The sequence below is a fragment of the Micromonas commoda genome, chromosome 3 (assembly GCF_000090985.2).
Source record: "Micromonas commoda chromosome 3, complete sequence".
NCBI classification, from domain to species: Eukaryota; Viridiplantae; Chlorophyta; class Mamiellophyceae; order Mamiellales; family Mamiellaceae; genus Micromonas; species Micromonas commoda.
The window spans coordinates 299261-313800 of NC_013040.1; the positions used below are offsets into that span (position 1 = coordinate 299261).

General features: G+C 66.5%; 11 protein-coding genes across 11 annotated transcripts; 8 read left to right on the top strand and 3 right to left on the bottom strand.

The window, feature by feature from the left end:
* Positions 1 to 95: 95 nt before the first annotated feature.
* Positions 96 to 1271, top strand: MICPUN_56725 (aryl-alcohol dehydrogenase related protein; the record flags this gene model as incomplete). The annotated part of the gene is made up of 1 exon (XM_002500358.1): positions 96 to 1271. One exon carries the CDS (start codon positions 96 to 98, stop codon positions 1269 to 1271), a length of 1176 nt encoding a protein of 391 aa, XP_002500404.1.
* Positions 1272 to 1543: 272 nt separating this feature from the next.
* On the top strand, positions 1544 to 2656 carry MICPUN_105248 (hypothetical protein). Its single transcript, XM_002500359.1, has 2 exons — positions 1544 to 1828; positions 1984 to 2656. The coding sequence occupies exons 1-2, from the start codon at positions 1730 to 1732 to the stop codon at positions 2428 to 2430; spliced, it is 546 nt and encodes a 181-aa protein (XP_002500405.1). The 5' UTR covers positions 1544 to 1729; the 3' UTR covers positions 2431 to 2656.
* Positions 2657 to 2712: 56 nt separating this feature from the next.
* Positions 2713 to 3270, top strand: MICPUN_99323 (predicted protein; the record flags this gene model as incomplete). Its single annotated transcript, XM_002500360.1, has 1 exon — positions 2713 to 3270. The coding sequence occupies one exon, from the start codon at positions 2713 to 2715 to the stop codon at positions 3268 to 3270; it is 558 nt and encodes a 185-aa protein (XP_002500406.1).
* Positions 3271 to 3541: 271 nt separating this feature from the next.
* On the top strand, positions 3542 to 4105 carry MICPUN_56728 (predicted protein; the record flags this gene model as incomplete). The annotated part of the gene is made up of 1 exon (XM_002500361.1): positions 3542 to 4105. The coding sequence occupies one exon, from the start codon at positions 3542 to 3544 to the stop codon at positions 4103 to 4105; it is 564 nt and encodes a 187-aa protein (XP_002500407.1).
* A 134-nt stretch (positions 4106 to 4239) lies between these two features.
* On the top strand, positions 4240 to 5814 carry MICPUN_56729 (predicted protein; the record flags this gene model as incomplete). Its single annotated transcript, XM_002500362.1, has 1 exon — positions 4240 to 5814. The coding sequence occupies one exon, from the start codon at positions 4240 to 4242 to the stop codon at positions 5812 to 5814; it is 1575 nt and encodes a 524-aa protein (XP_002500408.1).
* A 38-nt stretch (positions 5815 to 5852) lies between these two features.
* MICPUN_56730 (xanthine/uracil/vitamin C permease) lies at positions 5853 to 8211 on the bottom strand (the record flags this gene model as incomplete). The annotated part of the gene is made up of 2 exons (XM_002500799.1): positions 5853 to 7917; positions 8085 to 8211. The coding sequence occupies 2 exons, from the start codon at positions 8209 to 8211 to the stop codon at positions 6038 to 6040; spliced, it is 2007 nt and encodes a 668-aa protein (XP_002500845.1). The 3' UTR covers positions 5853 to 6037.
* A 337-nt stretch (positions 8212 to 8548) lies between these two features.
* Positions 8549 to 8830, top strand: MICPUN_56731 (predicted protein; the record flags this gene model as incomplete). The annotated part of the gene is made up of 1 exon (XM_002500363.1): positions 8549 to 8830. One exon carries the CDS (start codon positions 8549 to 8551, stop codon positions 8828 to 8830), a length of 282 nt encoding a protein of 93 aa, XP_002500409.1.
* Positions 8831 to 8909: 79 nt separating this feature from the next.
* Positions 8910 to 10331, top strand: MICPUN_56732 (cysteine hydrolase; the record flags this gene model as incomplete). Its single annotated transcript, XM_002500364.1, has 1 exon — positions 8910 to 10331. One exon carries the CDS (start codon positions 8910 to 8912, stop codon positions 10329 to 10331), a length of 1422 nt encoding a protein of 473 aa, XP_002500410.1.
* A 233-nt stretch (positions 10332 to 10564) lies between these two features.
* MICPUN_56733 (cysteine hydrolase) lies at positions 10565 to 11281 on the bottom strand (the record flags this gene model as incomplete). Its single annotated transcript, XM_002500800.1, has 1 exon — positions 10565 to 11281. The coding sequence occupies one exon, from the start codon at positions 11279 to 11281 to the stop codon at positions 10565 to 10567; it is 717 nt and encodes a 238-aa protein (XP_002500846.1).
* Positions 11282 to 11521: 240 nt separating this feature from the next.
* MICPUN_56734 (cytosine deaminase/metal dependent hydrolase) lies at positions 11522 to 13333 on the top strand (the record flags this gene model as incomplete). The annotated part of the gene is made up of 1 exon (XM_002500365.1): positions 11522 to 13333. The coding sequence occupies one exon, from the start codon at positions 11522 to 11524 to the stop codon at positions 13331 to 13333; it is 1812 nt and encodes a 603-aa protein (XP_002500411.1).
* Positions 13334 to 13456: 123 nt separating this feature from the next.
* On the bottom strand, positions 13457 to 14473 carry MICPUN_56735 (hypothetical protein; the record flags this gene model as incomplete). The annotated part of the gene is made up of 2 exons (XM_002500801.1): positions 13457 to 14031; positions 14152 to 14473. 2 exons carry the CDS (start codon positions 14471 to 14473, stop codon positions 13457 to 13459), a joined length of 897 nt encoding a protein of 298 aa, XP_002500847.1.
* Between the last annotated feature and the right edge of the window lie 67 nt (positions 14474 to 14540).

Here is a 14540-nt window from a genome sequence, read left to right on the forward strand (position 1 = left end):
TTTTTGGCGTTTTTTGGCCACGCATTCACGAGAGCGAGACACGTCGCCGATAAAAAGTTAGCCTTTCGCATGACGCGTCGCACTTCCCGACGAACATGAAGCCCGCCACCGTCCTCTCCTCCTCCGTCGCGCCCGTCGGCGTATCGCGTTCGCGCGCCGCGCCTCGTCGCGCCGCGGTGGCCGCTCGCGCCTCCACGGACGCCGCCGCGACGACCCCCGCCGCGGGCGTCGGCAACACGTTCAGGACCGCCACGGATCGAGTGACGCTCGGCACGAGCGACCTCTCCGTCGCGGCCACCGGCGCGGGCGCGTGGGCGTGGGGCGACCGCAGCGGCTACTGGGGCTCCGACTGGGAGGGCGACCGCGCCAAGAACCTCGACGCCTACATGACGCTACTCGCGGGAGGCGTCGACTTCATCGACACCGCCGAGGTGTACGGCTTCGGCAAGTCGGAGGAGCTCATCCGCGAGTTCATGAGGGACACAGCCGCGGACGCCACGCTCGCACCGCCGCTCCTCGCCACCAAGTTCGCGCCGATCCCCTTCCGCTTCCGCGCCGAGGACGTCCCCAACGCGCTCAGGGCGTCCATGGCCCGCATGGGCGTCAGGAAGGTGGCGCTCTACATGCAGCACTGGCCCGCGTTTGGACTTCCGGGCGTCACCGAGGCGTGCAACGACGCGTTCCTCGAGGGCCTCTGCCTGTGCTACGAGCGAGGCCTGTGCCGCGCGGTGGGCGTCTCAAACTTCAACGCCGAGCGCGTCAAACGCGCGGCGAAGAAGTTTAAGGAACGCGGCGTGCCGTTCGCGTCCAACCAGATCCAGTACTCTTTGGCGTACCGAGCGCCAGAGACGGACACCGGCGTCATTGACGCGTGTGTCGAATGCGGCGTCACCCCGGTGGCCTACTCTCCGATGGCGCAGGGGCTGCTCACGGGTAAGTACTCCGCCGCCAGCCCGCTCGGCGAGGGAGTCAAGGCGACGGGACCGAGGGCGAGGATCCTCAGCGAGGAAAAGCTGGCGTCCGCGGATGCGCTCGTCGACCTGATGAGGGAGATCGGGCGCAACCACGGCGGCGTCACCCCCGCGCAGATCGCGGTGAACTACTGCATGACCAAGGGCACGGTGCCCATCCCGGGCGCGAAGGACGCCAGGCAGGCGGAGGCTGTCGTCGGTTGCCTCGGGTGGAGGCTCGATGAGGCCGAGGTGGCCGAGTTGGAGGCGGCGGCGGCGTTGGTGCCGTCGACGCCCGGCGCTCCGTTTGAGAGGTGGTGACCGGTATACGACAGCTGTGTTCGAGAGGTGGTGAACGGTCGACGACAGCTGTGTCGCTCGCTCGCCGTCTGCCCCGGCTCGCGGAGGCGGTTCGCTCGCCGTATTAGCATGCATCAAACGTAGGACCAACTGCGCGTGTACAAACGAAACTAACGCGCCTCGCCCCGACTCGTCTCGTTTTCGTCCCATCGAGCCGTGCGCGAGAGAGCGGGAGCCAGCTGGAAAACGATCTCATCCGTCGTGGTGCCCCGCAAACTTCGGCGCGCCGGGAGCACGATCGAGCCAGCGCAGCCCGCTCGCCCCGTCGGAACGTGCGAGAGCACGCCGCGAGACCAAGCGATCGACCCCGATCCCCGAGCGTCGGCTCCGGGCAACGAGGCGCGACCTCGATCTCGGCGCGGTTCCGCGGAGCTTCCCCAATTTTCATCGCCCCGATCGCGTAGCGTGAGACGGGAGCCATGGACGCGAAGTGGCGACTAGATTTCGCCGACGCGAGCACGTCCGGGAACAACGCACCGGTGAACCCACCGGGGTACGCGTCGCTGCGAGAGCTCGGGGTGCGTCCCGCCCCCGCCCATCCCGCGCCCCCCGCACCCTCCCTCCGTAGATCAAAACCTCGAGTCCGGCTAGGTTTGACTTCAACCGCGTTCATTCGCCGCGCCCGTCAACCGAAACGACTCCTCACCCCACCGATCATCTCATACGCGAGCAGGACGTCGATGCCCCCGCGAAGGGCAAGGCGGACGCGCCCAAGGGCGGCGTCGTCGCGCCCGGCGGCGCGCTGACTTCCGCGGCGCGCCAGCAGAAGGCGTACCAGTTTGCCATGTCGCAGGTGCAGGCGATCGGGATGACGGGGTTCATGATGTACATGGCCGGGAGCGGCGTGCAGATCTTCTCCATGATGGTCGTGGGTAACGGCCTGTTCCAGCCCATCAAGGCCATAGCGTCGAGCGGTAAGATCTTCGAGCCGTACGCGGATGCGAGCACGGACGTGACGGGCCCGCGGGCGCTGTTTTGCGCCATCCAGCTCGCCGGGCTCGCGATGGCGCTGTACAAGCTGAACAGCATGGGCCTGCTACCCACGCACGCGAGCGACTGGGTCAGCGGGATGAAGCCTCCCACGCCGGTGGAGCACGCGTACGGAGGGACCACGCTGTAGGGAGGGAGAGAGAGAGGGCAAACTTGGCGCAGGCGAGCCGAGACGTTGTTCCTTTCTTGCACGCGCGAGGCGCGCTTCGCGCCAATGCCTGGACGCTGACGCGGAAAAACCCATCACGTGATGCGTGACATCACGAGAGAAACCGATTCCTTGTGGAAACGGCTTTCGACCGCGTATGAGTTTTCAGTTAGCTTTTCGGATTATAGACGACGAAAAATCTTCTTTTCGATACCTTTTCATCTCCTCTCCGATGCGCCTGTTGCACACGGGAGCGCGCGCGCCATGAGGTACATCCCCCACAAGAGAGGCAAACCCTCGCGCTGGGTGCGCGAGGCTGCCGGAAACGACGACGTCGAGGGCATCGACGCCGCGCTCGACGCGGCGAGCAACAAGGACGAAGCTTTGAACAAGGGCGATATTATGGGCAGGACCGCTCTCCACTGGGCGGCGGGACGGGGCCGGGTCGATGCGGTGCGCCACCTCCTCGCTCTCGGGGCCAGGGTCAAGATCTCCGGCATGCACCACACCCCGCTCCACGACCTCGCGGAGAGCGGCGCGGCTGCCGCGCCGACGCTCGTGCAGGAACTCGTGGAGGCCGCGCCCTGGCAGCTCACGTACAAGGACAACACCGGCGCCATGCCTGTGGACAGGGCGAAAAGCGCGGGGCAGCGCCAGATGGTTCGCGCGCTCGAGTCCGCCGCCATGATGGTCACCGGCGCGGAGCGCGCGATGATGAGTCGCCACACGCACTCGTTCCTGCCTTCGTGCCTGTCCGTCGCGACGATCAGCCTCGACTCGCCCGGTAGCAGCGTCACCAGGCCGCTGCTGGAGGGGGCGTGACGGCTGCCAGCGGGGTCGAGGAGAGACTGCGCAAATGGCGCACGATTGGAAGAAATTTCCAAACCCATATTACGAAGGGGCTTAACTAAATGCATGTACATCTTTCGCGTCGAGTGTGGTAATTCAAGTCTCAAAAAATAACGGTTTTTCCTCCCACGTCCTCCTGCGGTTCGGACCCTTCGAACCAGCCGCGAGAGACGGGAGGAAGATCTCTGACGACCGCGTCTTTTGTTCCATTTGGAGTCGCAGGCGGGCTCGACACGCGCGCGCCATGAGTTACGCTCGCCCTAAACGGGGTAAACCCGAGCGCTGGGTGCGCGAGGCTGCCGGCAACGACGACGTCGAGGGCATCGACGCCGCGCTCGACGCCGCGAAAGACAGGGAACGGCTTCTGAACAAGGGGGACTTCGTCGGCAGGACCGCTCTCCACTGGGCAGCGGGACGGGGCCGGGCCGACGCGGTGCGCCACCTCCTCGCGCTCGGGGCCAGGGTCAAGCTCTCCGGCAACCAGGCGAGCCCGCTCCACGACCTGGCGGCGAGCGGCTCGCCCAACGCGCCGGCGCTCGTGCAGGATCTCCTCGCTGCCGCGCCCTGGCAGCTCACGCACCGCGATAACATGGGTCACTACCCCGTCGACAAGGCGAGGGACGTGGGTGACAAATCCATGGCGCTCGCGCTCGACGCGTTGATGATGACGGTCGTCGGCAAGCGCGGACCGACCGCTAAACCCCGCACTCCCAGCTCGTGGATGCCGTCGTGCATGTCCGCGGGGAAAGCGCGCGGAATCGTGGGAAGCGACGAGAGGCCGCTGCTGGAAGGGGCGGCACGCGCGTGACGACCGGGGAGAACTACAAGGGTCCTCGTGTTATTTTGTTCACTCTCGGTAACAACGCGATTTATGATTCTCACGACCCGCACTTCAACGCGTCCCCGGCCCCAGGCGCGGGCGACCCGCCGCGCTCGCGTTCGATGGGAGCCCTCGAAGACCTCGTCGCGTCGCATCTCGGGGGTTTCAGCCCCGAGGGCGGCGTTCACCTCCCAAACACGCCCGGATACGACGCGTGCCTGCTCTCCGCGGGCGCGGCCAATTACGCGTGCCTCCACGAGCGAAGGCGACCTCCGGTGGCGCTCCAGCCCGCGCGCGAGAGCGACGTCGTGCTGGCGGTTCGCTTCGTCACCGCGGGGATCGAGCGCGGTCTCTGGCCCGAGGGAGGGAGGGTGGACGGGTCCCCGGACGGGGGCGACGGCGTGCCCCTCACGCTGTGCGGCGGAGGGCACTCCGAGCTGTGCGTGCGCCACGGCGCGGTCCTCATCCACTTCGGCCGGATGGCTTCCGTGTCGTGCGACCCGGCGGCGGGGACGGTGACGATCGCCCCGGGCGCGCTCCTCGGGGCGATGAACGAGGCCGCGCAAAATCACGGCCTCGCGGTGCCCACCGGAGTCTTCGCGGGCGTCGGCGTGGGATCGATCCTGGCGGGAGGCATCGGACGCCTCGCGCGCGCCCGGGGGCTCTCCGTCCACAGCGTCGTCGCCATGCGAGTCGTCACCGCCGACGGCGAAATCCACGTCCTGGGCGAGGGCACGCACATGGACGGGCTCGCGAGGGACATGTGGTGGGGATGTCGCGGCGCCGCCGCCGCGCTCGGCGTCGTCACCAGCGTCACGCTCAGAGCCGCGCCCATCGCGCCCACCGTCTCCCACGGCCGACGGATCTACCCGACCTTCGCCGACGCCCCCGACGCCGCCGCGCGCCTACGACGAATCGAAACGATCGCCCGCGCGCTTCCCGAGGCGACGCAGGTGGACGTGTGCGTGACCCGAGCGGCGGGCGGCGGCGGCGGCGGGGTCAGGATCGGCGTGTTTCCCTGCGCGACGGACGGCGGCGACGTCCCCGCCGACGTAGTCGCGAGCCTCGAGTTGACGCCCCGGCACGTGACGCGTTCGAGGTACTGCGACGTTCCCTACCACAGCATGCTTCCGGATGACGAGTTGGACGACGAGTCGGCACCCGGGGACGACGAGTCGGCACCCGGGGACGACGGGACGCCGTCCCAGGCGACTCCCGGGATGTTCTCCTACGTGCGCCAGTGGTTTGTGGATGAGCTCGGCGAGATCGGCGCCGCCGCCGTCGCCGCCGCCGCCGCCGCCGCGCCCACCGACGACTCGCTCGTCATGATGCAGCACGCGGGAGGCGCGGTGCGGCGGGGCGGGAGGCCCGCGGACGACGACGACGCCCCCGCCGACGACGATCTCTCGTTTCCGCATCGTCAGTGGGAGTGGAGCGTGGTGATCATCGCGCTGTGGACGGACCCGAGTTCGCGCGCGCGGACGACGGCGGAGGCTTGGGCCGACGACGCCTTCGAGTCGCTCAGGGGATGCGGGGTGGGGTGCTACGCGGTGGACATCGACAGGTTCCGACGGTCGGGGGCTGACGCGGAGGAGGAGGTGAAGCTCGCGTTTGGCGAGGTCAACGCGGCGCGGCTGAGGGAGCTGAAGCGGCGGGTCGACCCGATGAACGTCTTTGCCGCGGCGGTTCCGCTGTGACGAGTGAGATTTTTTTCTTTTCATTCGAGGCGATTCGATTTGAACAACAGCTTTAATCTCCATTACAACATGGGACGCGGCGAGCGGCGCGCGCTCCTGGCGCGAAGGGTGGGACTTTTGGGCTATGTACAACAGTCCTTCTGTTTGCGGAGTCGAAAAAAATGGCAGCCTCAACGTTGTGAGACATTATTCTGAACTTCACCTCGCCGTCGAGCGGTGATGATTACTTGGGGATCTCCGCCGCCTTGGCGGCGTGCACGGAGTAATCGTAAGGGTCCTCCGCGTCATCTTCGATGCGGGGGGGGATCGCCTCGAACTTGGTGTACTTGTTGCCCTTCTGGAAGGGGATGTGGCAGGCGGCGAAGAAGGCAACCATGAAGAAGGCCACGCACCAACGCCAGCCGTTGAAGGCCTCCTCGGGTGTTCCGGTGTCCTTGTCGACGCCGGAGCCGTCGGCGTACACCTTGAGGGTCTGGTGCTCGGCGCCCCACACGCCGTAACTGTAGACGAGATCATTGTGGGAGAACGCGATGCCGAAGAGGGAGAAGAACGCGACGATGATGGAGAAGACGGTGACCTCCTCGAACTTGCGGTCGATGGCCCACGCGGTGAGCGCGGCGAGGATGATACCCTGGACGATGCCGCCGGAGGGTCCGAGCGAGAGAACGCCCATGTTCTTGCTGGCGGCGCCGTCGGACTCGAGCCAGGCCCAGTTGCAGATGAACGGCATGAGACCGAGCAAGAGGCAGGGGTAGTGGCGCTCCGGGGTCTCCTCAAAGCCCTGGCGGGCGAGGAGCAGACCGACAAAGACCAGGATGGCACCGTTGGCGCACTCCGGAATGACGTTGTAGAGGCACGCGAACAGGCCGGTGGAGAGGAAGATGAAGTAGAGGACGCCGTTGGCGATGGAGTAGCCGATCTTGGCGCCGAGCGCCTTGTGCACGGGGTGGCCAATGTATACGGTGGTACCGAACATGCCGCCGGCGAGGGCCGCCATGCATGTGCCGATGCCGTCGACAATCATGATCTCGGACATGGGGTACGCGTCGCCGGCCGCCTCGGCGGACTCGACGCAGGTCATGGTGCCGAGGAAACCGATCATACCGAAGAGAAGCGCGGGTGCGGCGAAATCCTCCATCAGCGAGGACTCGCTGAGGCCGGCGAGACCACTGCCGAAGCCACCGAAAATGTCACCCTTGAAGGCGTAGGTTTTCCAGGCAGCCTTGGCGGCGTTGCCGTCGGTGCCCTGGCACGTCCCGGACGCACCGGTTCCCTGAATGGCCCTGAATCCGTTGTAGAAGTCGGAAACGGAAACATCGCCGTAAGCACCACCGATGACCTCGGTGCTGCGCTTGCACGCGCCGGCCCAGCCAAAGATGACGGACAGCAGGATGGCCATGAGCGCAATGGGGAAGGTCACTTTTCCGTACACGGGGTAGCGGACGTTGCCGAAGAAACCGAAGACGACCACCATGAACGGCAGGAGGCACATCATGGGAGCCTTAGCGATGGTGAGCATGGGGGAGAACGCGAGCCAGACGAAGCCGACGCCCGCGAGAGGAACGTAAACCGCGGCGGTGGGGACGGTGTTGCGGATGAGGTCACCGAGGAAGCAACCGAGAATTTCCATGAAGCCAATGATGAAGTTCGTGGCGACAGACACCTTCCAGCCGAACTCGGCCGCCTTCTTGCCCATGGCGATGGAGTCCGCATCCGACGCGCCGGTGCCGGGGTTGAACTTGGTAAAGCCGGCTTGGATAGCGGGCAGGGAGATGGCGTAGATGGTGATGTAGATCACGGTGGTGTTCATGCCGTAAGGCTGAGCGGTGACGTCGAGGCGGTTCTCCTTGGTCGCCAGGCGCGTGGCGAGCCACGCGAACCAGACGTTGCCGAAGAGGAGGGCCAGGCCGCAGGCGGGGATGTTCCAATCGTAGTAGATCCTCGTCCATTCGCCAGTGACGGTCGCTTTGTAAAGGTCCGTTGCGTCACTGTAGCTGTTTATGCCACCAATCCTTCCAACGTCCATCGCGGCGCCGGTCACGCCGAGAAGGGTGGCGAGGTTATCGAAGAAGAGCTCGCAGAAAGCCTCCATCTCGCCGGAACCTGCGATCGGACCGAGGAAACGTCGTCAGTCGGTACGTGTTGATTCAGATATGGATCGAAAGACGCGAGGGAGGAATCGGCGGGCGCGCCGCGGCGCGTCTTCGGGCGCCGTGAAACGTCATCAATTTTGCGGGTTCGAGACGGGAGAAATCGCGATTCTCACTCACCGGTCCAGAGCGGAACCTTGAAGTTCCAGGCCCATGACGCGTCTCCCTGCCAGTAAAACGGGGAGAGCTGCAGCAGAACCTGCTGGAGAGGGACCTTTTCCCTCTTAATTCCTGTGCCGACAGGCATGGTGTCTCGTCGTGAGCGTAATCCGCGCGACGTGAACTGGTCAATTCGCACGGCTTTTCGGTTATGTCAACTCGTGGCTTCCACAGCTTTTCGCGCGCGAAATCGGCCTGGTTGTCACTCGAAACGCGCTGTGATTGGTCAATTCAGCAAATCCCGCGACCTTTCGTGGAAAAGGTGACTCACGAGAACCCGAAGAGTCACAACTCAACAACCAATTTTTCGGGCTGGCTTCCGTTTCGCTGGACCTCATCAATCTTCGTATCCCCCGACCGAAACGACAGAGCTCGAACAAGGGCAAACGTGCGCGCGCGAGTGACGCGTCGCCTGCCTCGTCTTCATGAGAAAGGAGACCGCCTTTCTCCTCGTCATCTGCTACGTCGCCTTTCACCTCTCGCAGTTATCGCTCGAGGATCTCGTCGCGCACCTTGAGAGCGGCAAGCAGATCGTCGCTGGCGTGCTTGCCGATCCGATTGGGAAAGGCCAGGAGTACTACGACAGACTCGTCCAGACCGGCGCGGCCAAGTTCCTAGCCTTCGCCGCCGCGTCCAAGCTCATCTCCTGGCACTTCAAGCGCTCGGCCACGTCGAGGAAAATCGCGGCCGACAAGAAGGCCAAGTGAGCGGGACCTCCTCTCCGCCCGCCGCGAACGAAGCGTCGGTCCTTCCAGCGAGCGCAAAAAGATTGATCCATCCGAGCGGATGTCGCGCGTCGCTTCCGCCAAGCCGTACGCGTGGCCCTACGACGGCTCCCTCGCCGCCGACGACGTCGCGCTCGTACTCATCGACATGCAGACCGACTTCTGCGGCCTCGGCGGATACGTCGCGCAGATGGGCTACGACGTGTCGCTGACCCGAGCACCCATCGAGCCGCTCCGCTCGGTCCTCGCCGCCGCTCGCGCCGCGGGGGTCCGGGTGATACACACGCGCGAGGGCCACCGTCCTTCCCTGGCGGACCTCCCCGACAACAAGCGGTGGAGGTCGATGCAGGCGGGCGCGGGCATCGGCGACCCCGGGCCGTGCGGCCGGATCCTCGTACGGGGCGAGCCCGGCTGGGACATCATCCCCGAGCTCTACCCGCTGAGCGCCGAGGACGTCGTGGACAAGCCGGGGAAGGGATCCTTCTGCGCGACGGACCTGGACCTCATCCTGCGCTCGCGCGGGATCAAACGCATCATCCTCGGGGGCATCACCACCGACGTCTGCGTCCACACCACCATGCGCGAGGCCAACGACCGCGGGTACGAGTGCCTCCTGCTCGAGGACGGATGCGGCGCCACCGACGCCGGTAACCACGCCGCGGCGATCAAGATGGTCCACATGCAGCACGGCGTGTTCGGCGCCACGGCGACGTGCGACGCGGTGTGCGCCGCGCTCGACGCCCTCCCTCGGGTACCCGACGCCTCCGCCCTCGTTCGGACGACGATGACCGCCGGGCTCAAGTCGAGCCACGCCGCCGGCGAGGTTGCGAGCGCAAAGCCGTATCCGTTCGCGTGGCGCGTCGGCGAGTGCGCGCTGGTGATGGTCGACTGGCAGCGGGACTTTTGCGACGACGGCGGGTTCGGCGCGAGCCTCGGCAACGACGTCACGTCACTTCGCCGGGCGATACCCGCGGCGTCGCGCGTGCTCGCCGCGGCGCGCAAAGCCGGGATGCCGGTGATTCACACGCTCGAGGCGCACGCTCCGGACCTCTCCGATTGCCCGCCCGCGAAGAAGGCGCGTTGCCCGGCGATCGGCGAGATTGTCGTTGGGGGTATCGAAGGCAGCAGGGTGCTCGTCGCGGGGGAGCCGGGCAACGCCCTCGTCCCCGAGCTCGCCGCGGCGGAGGGCGAGGTGGTGATCCGCAAGCCCGGGAAGGGGGCGTTTTTCGGCACCGACCTGCATACGCGCCTCGAGTCACTCGGGGTGAAATCGCTCCTCTTCACCGGGGTCACCACCGAGGTGTGCGTGCAGACGACGATGCGGGAGGCTAACGACCGCGGGTACGAGTGCCTCCTCGTGGAGGACGCCACGGAGAGCTACTTCCCGGAGTTTAAAGCAGCCACGCTGGCGATGATCACGGCGCAAAACGGCATCGTCGGGTGGACGGCGTCGGCCGCGGACGTCGTCGCGGCGATGAAGTGAAGACTGGCGTAATCTTAGTCGATCGATTTATCATAATTTATTCATCTGGATTCTTATCAAGACGTACGACTCGGTCGAGTGTTGAGCGTCGCGTGCGACGGGCGCCGCGTTCAACTCGGCCGCGTTGACGCGCCGGCGCTGGTTCGCAATACAATCACTCAATGCAATCACTCGTCACTCGCGGCGTCGTCGTCGTTCTCGGGGTGGCCGTCGTCGTCGATTACGTCGACGATTCACACCGCCGCGCCACCGCCGCACTTGGCCAGCGCGGTCTCCACGTCGCTCAGCTTCGCCACCTCCCCGAAGTACAGCCCGACGGAGTTGTGATGGTTCTCCTTCAGCGTCTGCGGTCCGTTTATGAGCTCCACCGCGTGTTGGTGCCACCTCGCGTCAAACGCCCCGCACGCGTCTTCGACGAGACAGACCCTGAAGAACCTGTCCACCGCCTGCACCGCCGTGGCCATGATGCACACATTGGTGAGGATGCCGGCCAGGAGGATCCGGCGCACGCCCCTTCGCCTCAGCTGCGTCTCCAGGTCGGTGCTCGCGAACGCGCCGAAGGTCCACTTGTCGACGACAATCTCGCCCGGGAGCGGGCGGCACGAATCGACGAGGTCGTAGGTCGGGTCGATCGTCGGGACGCAAAGATCGCGCCTGACGTCGGCGCCGTACCTGTGGGAGCGACTGTGCGCGACGGTCATTCCCGCGCGGCGAGCCGCGGCGAGGAGCGTCGCCACCTTGGCCTCCGTCGCGGCGAGCTGCTTGACGCGCGGGTCGCTGTAGTTCTTCCCGAGCCGTCCGTCTTTGCTGAGGAAGTCGGTCTGCATGTCGATGAGGACCAGCGCCGTGTCGGAAGAGCTCACGGGGAACTCGCGGTCGTGGAAACACGCCACCTGCGCCTCGGCGATGAGCGCCTCGGGCTTCGCAGCCTCGACGCCCCGTCGAACCATCGCCTGGAGAGGAAGGAGGAGGGGTCGCAGTCGTCAGTGAGATTTCGTCACGGGCGAGATTCTGATTCTGATCGGCGCCGGACCACCGCGGGGCGCACCTCAGCTTCGCGTCGCGCGGCGTCCCTCAGCCAGAGCTCTCGCAGGCACCATCCCGCCGCGCACCCCGCGATCAACGCCGCGCAGACATGCGTCGATGTGGTCATCGCCCCCGCGGCGCGCCGCTCGTCGTGTCACGGACTGATGAAGACGAAACACGTGGCCTGTACCACCGAGCGGCAGTACCAAACGCAAACGCACAGTTTTGTTCGGGCGGAGATTTCAGATTTCGGCGGCAGTTGCTTCGCGCGCTCTCTCCGACCCCGCTCGCGCCGAAGCGTCGGGCTTTTCGGGTCAAAGGACACGTGTTTCAGTTTCGGACACGAAATTCGGTTTGAAAATGAACGAAAGACGAGGCTTATCCAATGGCGTTTCCTCGCGCGAAACGACGGAACTGTCACGCGCCATTTTTGTCAACGCGAGACCGGGCGGGGCGTAACAACTGTGCAACACAATCCAACTTCGCGGATGCTTCCCAGGAAGGCCGCCGTCGATGCCCTCAAGGGGGGCGAGGAGACGCTCGTGCTTCGGCGCGTGACCGTCCCACTCGCATGCCTCACCGACGAGTCCCTGCGAGCCGCCGCCGACGCGGAGGGCGCGGTGTCCTGCGACGTGACCCTCGCCGGCGGCACGATAACCGGCGTGGCCATCCACGACCCGACGCCCCTGCCGGGCACGGGCCGGCTGGACGCCCGGGGCTCCATGCTGTGGCCCGCGTTCGTCGACGCGCACACGCACCTGTGCAAAACGCACGCGGTCCCGCGGTGCCGCAACCCGTCGGGCAGCATCAACGACGCGCTGGCGTGCGAGGTCACCGATCAGCCGCGCTGGATCGAGCCGGGCGACGTCGAGAGGCGGATGGACTTCGCGCTGCGCTCGTGCCTCCACCACGGCACGCGCGCCGTGCGCACCCACCTCGACGGCACCAACGCACCGGACGCTGCCATGAGGCAAAGGATATACGACGTCTTCGACGCCAAGCGCGCCGAGTACGAATCGCGCGGGATCGTGTTGCAGGGCGTGGCGAACCTCTACCTGCCGCTGTACGCGGATGCGCCGGAGATGGCGGCGAGGCACGCGGAGGACGCGGCGTCGCACGCCGGCGTCGTCCTCGGCGCGTACTGCGGCGACGTGAGCCACGGCGAACCGGGCGCGACGGACAAGCACCTGGACGCGCTCTTCGCGCTCGCGTTGAAGCACGGGCTCGACGTCGACCTCCACATCGACGAAAACAACAACCCGGATTGTTGCGGCGTTCGCGTGCTGTGCGGCGCCCTCGAACGCGCGCGCGAACGCGGGTACGACGGGTCCGTGGTGCTCGGGCACGTCACGTCGCTGGCGCTACAAACGACGGAGGTTCAGGCGGAGGTGGTCGCCAGGCTCGCGAAGCTCGCGCCCGTGCACGTGGTGTGCAACCCGTTCACCAACCTCGGTTTGCAGGACCGGCGGGGCACGGCGCCGCCCATCGGGAAGCTCGTGGCGCGCGACGAACCCCGCACGCCGCTGTGGCGAGGGCTCACCTTGCTCCAGGAGCTCCGCGCGGCGAACGTGCCCGTGGCGGCGGCGAGCGATAACGTCCGCGACTGGTGGCACCCCTACGGGGATTACGATCCGCTGCAGGTGTGGCGGGAAGCGGTGGCGATGGGTCACCTCGACACGGCGCCGAGCGAGGGGGCGTGGGCGGATCTGGTCACCGCCGCCGCCGCCGACGCGATGGGCGTGGGCGGCGGCGTCATCGCGGTGGGAGAGCCCGCGGACCTGGTGCTGTTTCCCGGCGCGAGGAGGTTCAGCGAGCTGCTCGCGAGGCCTCACCATGACCGGGTGGTGGTCCGGCGAGGAAAAGCGACGGAGACAAAGTTGCCGGATTTCTCCGAGCTCGACGACTTGGTAGACGGACGCGAGGCGGTCGTCGACACGTCGCAGGACATCCTCCGCGGCGCGACGAAGAAGGAGTGAGACGCGCGCGTGGTGGGAGGCGGCGGCGACGCGATTCCTTTATTCCGATGTGATGCGACGCGATTCCAAACTCTCATCGCGTTCCTCGTCCTCGGAGGCGGGGCGGTGGCCAAAAAATCCACCTCACGCCGCCACCCTCTTTGACGAGAAAGTCCGCGCCACCTCCCCGGCGGTGACGGCGTAGTTCATCCTGAACGTCTCCGGCGCCGCCCCGTACAGCGAGTCACCGCGGGTTCCGTCCCCTGGGTCCATCCTTCGCTGCCACTTCCGAATCGCCTCCTCCAGCCCGAGCTCGTGCGCCCTCGTTCCCAACTCGAACCCGCCGCCGAAGCGCTTCAGACACGGCGCGAAGGAGGTCACCCTGGTGCCGTCGTCCTTGACGTACGCGGGCTCGACCGGGACGGCGCCGTGGGGTACCCTGTGTGCCACCACCGTGAGCATCGCGACTCGACCTTCGTCCAGCGTTCCGCGTTCCGTGACCGCGACGTCGCCGAATGCGGGGGTGGAATTTTCCCACCACCGCCTCGCCTGCCCCGCGAGGAACGACGCGAGCGCGCGAGAGGTTTCCTCGGCGCGGAGGTCGACGAGCGCGGTGTCCGGGGTCATTCCCAGCATCCTCGGCTCGCCCAGCAGCGCGCGGAGGCACGCGCCCTCGGACACGGCGTAGCACGCGTACACGTTGGCGTCCTTCGGGTCGCCTGACGATGGGACGGGCGGTCGGGACGCGCGATGTTAGTTCGACCGCGTCGGGTGTTGGTTTTGTGGATTATTCCGATTGACGGGGACGAGCAACGGAGGGCGACGAGGCGGCGTCCCACCTGTGCACACGAGCGCCGGATTCACCCTCTGCCTCTCCCCGCTCTCCGGGTCGACCCACTCTCGGCATCCGCGCGGCTTCGGGTCGAGGTACATCTTCACCCCTCGGACGAGCGCCCACCCCACAAACTCGGCGGGCGCCCCCGGCGCGTCCAGGTTGCGACGCAGGGGGAACCCGTCCTGCAGGGTGCCGCTGACGAGCACGAGAACGCGGGGCGATCGGCGCGATCTGTACCAGCCGTGCGCCAGGTAGGAGAGGCCGAGGGCGGCGGCCGCCCCGACGGCGATCGCCGCGGTCGTGGCGCGGTTCGTCACTTCCCCCATCGCAGCCAGGCCCGCGAGGTTGGATGTGACGAACACCGGTGGAGAAAACTGAGATTTGGTTTTCGCC

What these genes read in the sequence shown, in the direction of transcription:
- MICPUN_105248 (XM_002500359.1), top strand. Translation starts at nt 1,730, where the DNA reads ATGGACGCGAAGTGGCGACTAGATTTCGCCGACGCGAGCACGTCCGGG. An exon ending in CGTCGCTGCGAGAGCTCGGG is followed by an intron (nt 1,829 to 1,983) that starts GTGCGTCCCGCC and finishes ATACGCGAGCAG; the next exon opens with GACGTCGATGCCCCCGCGAA.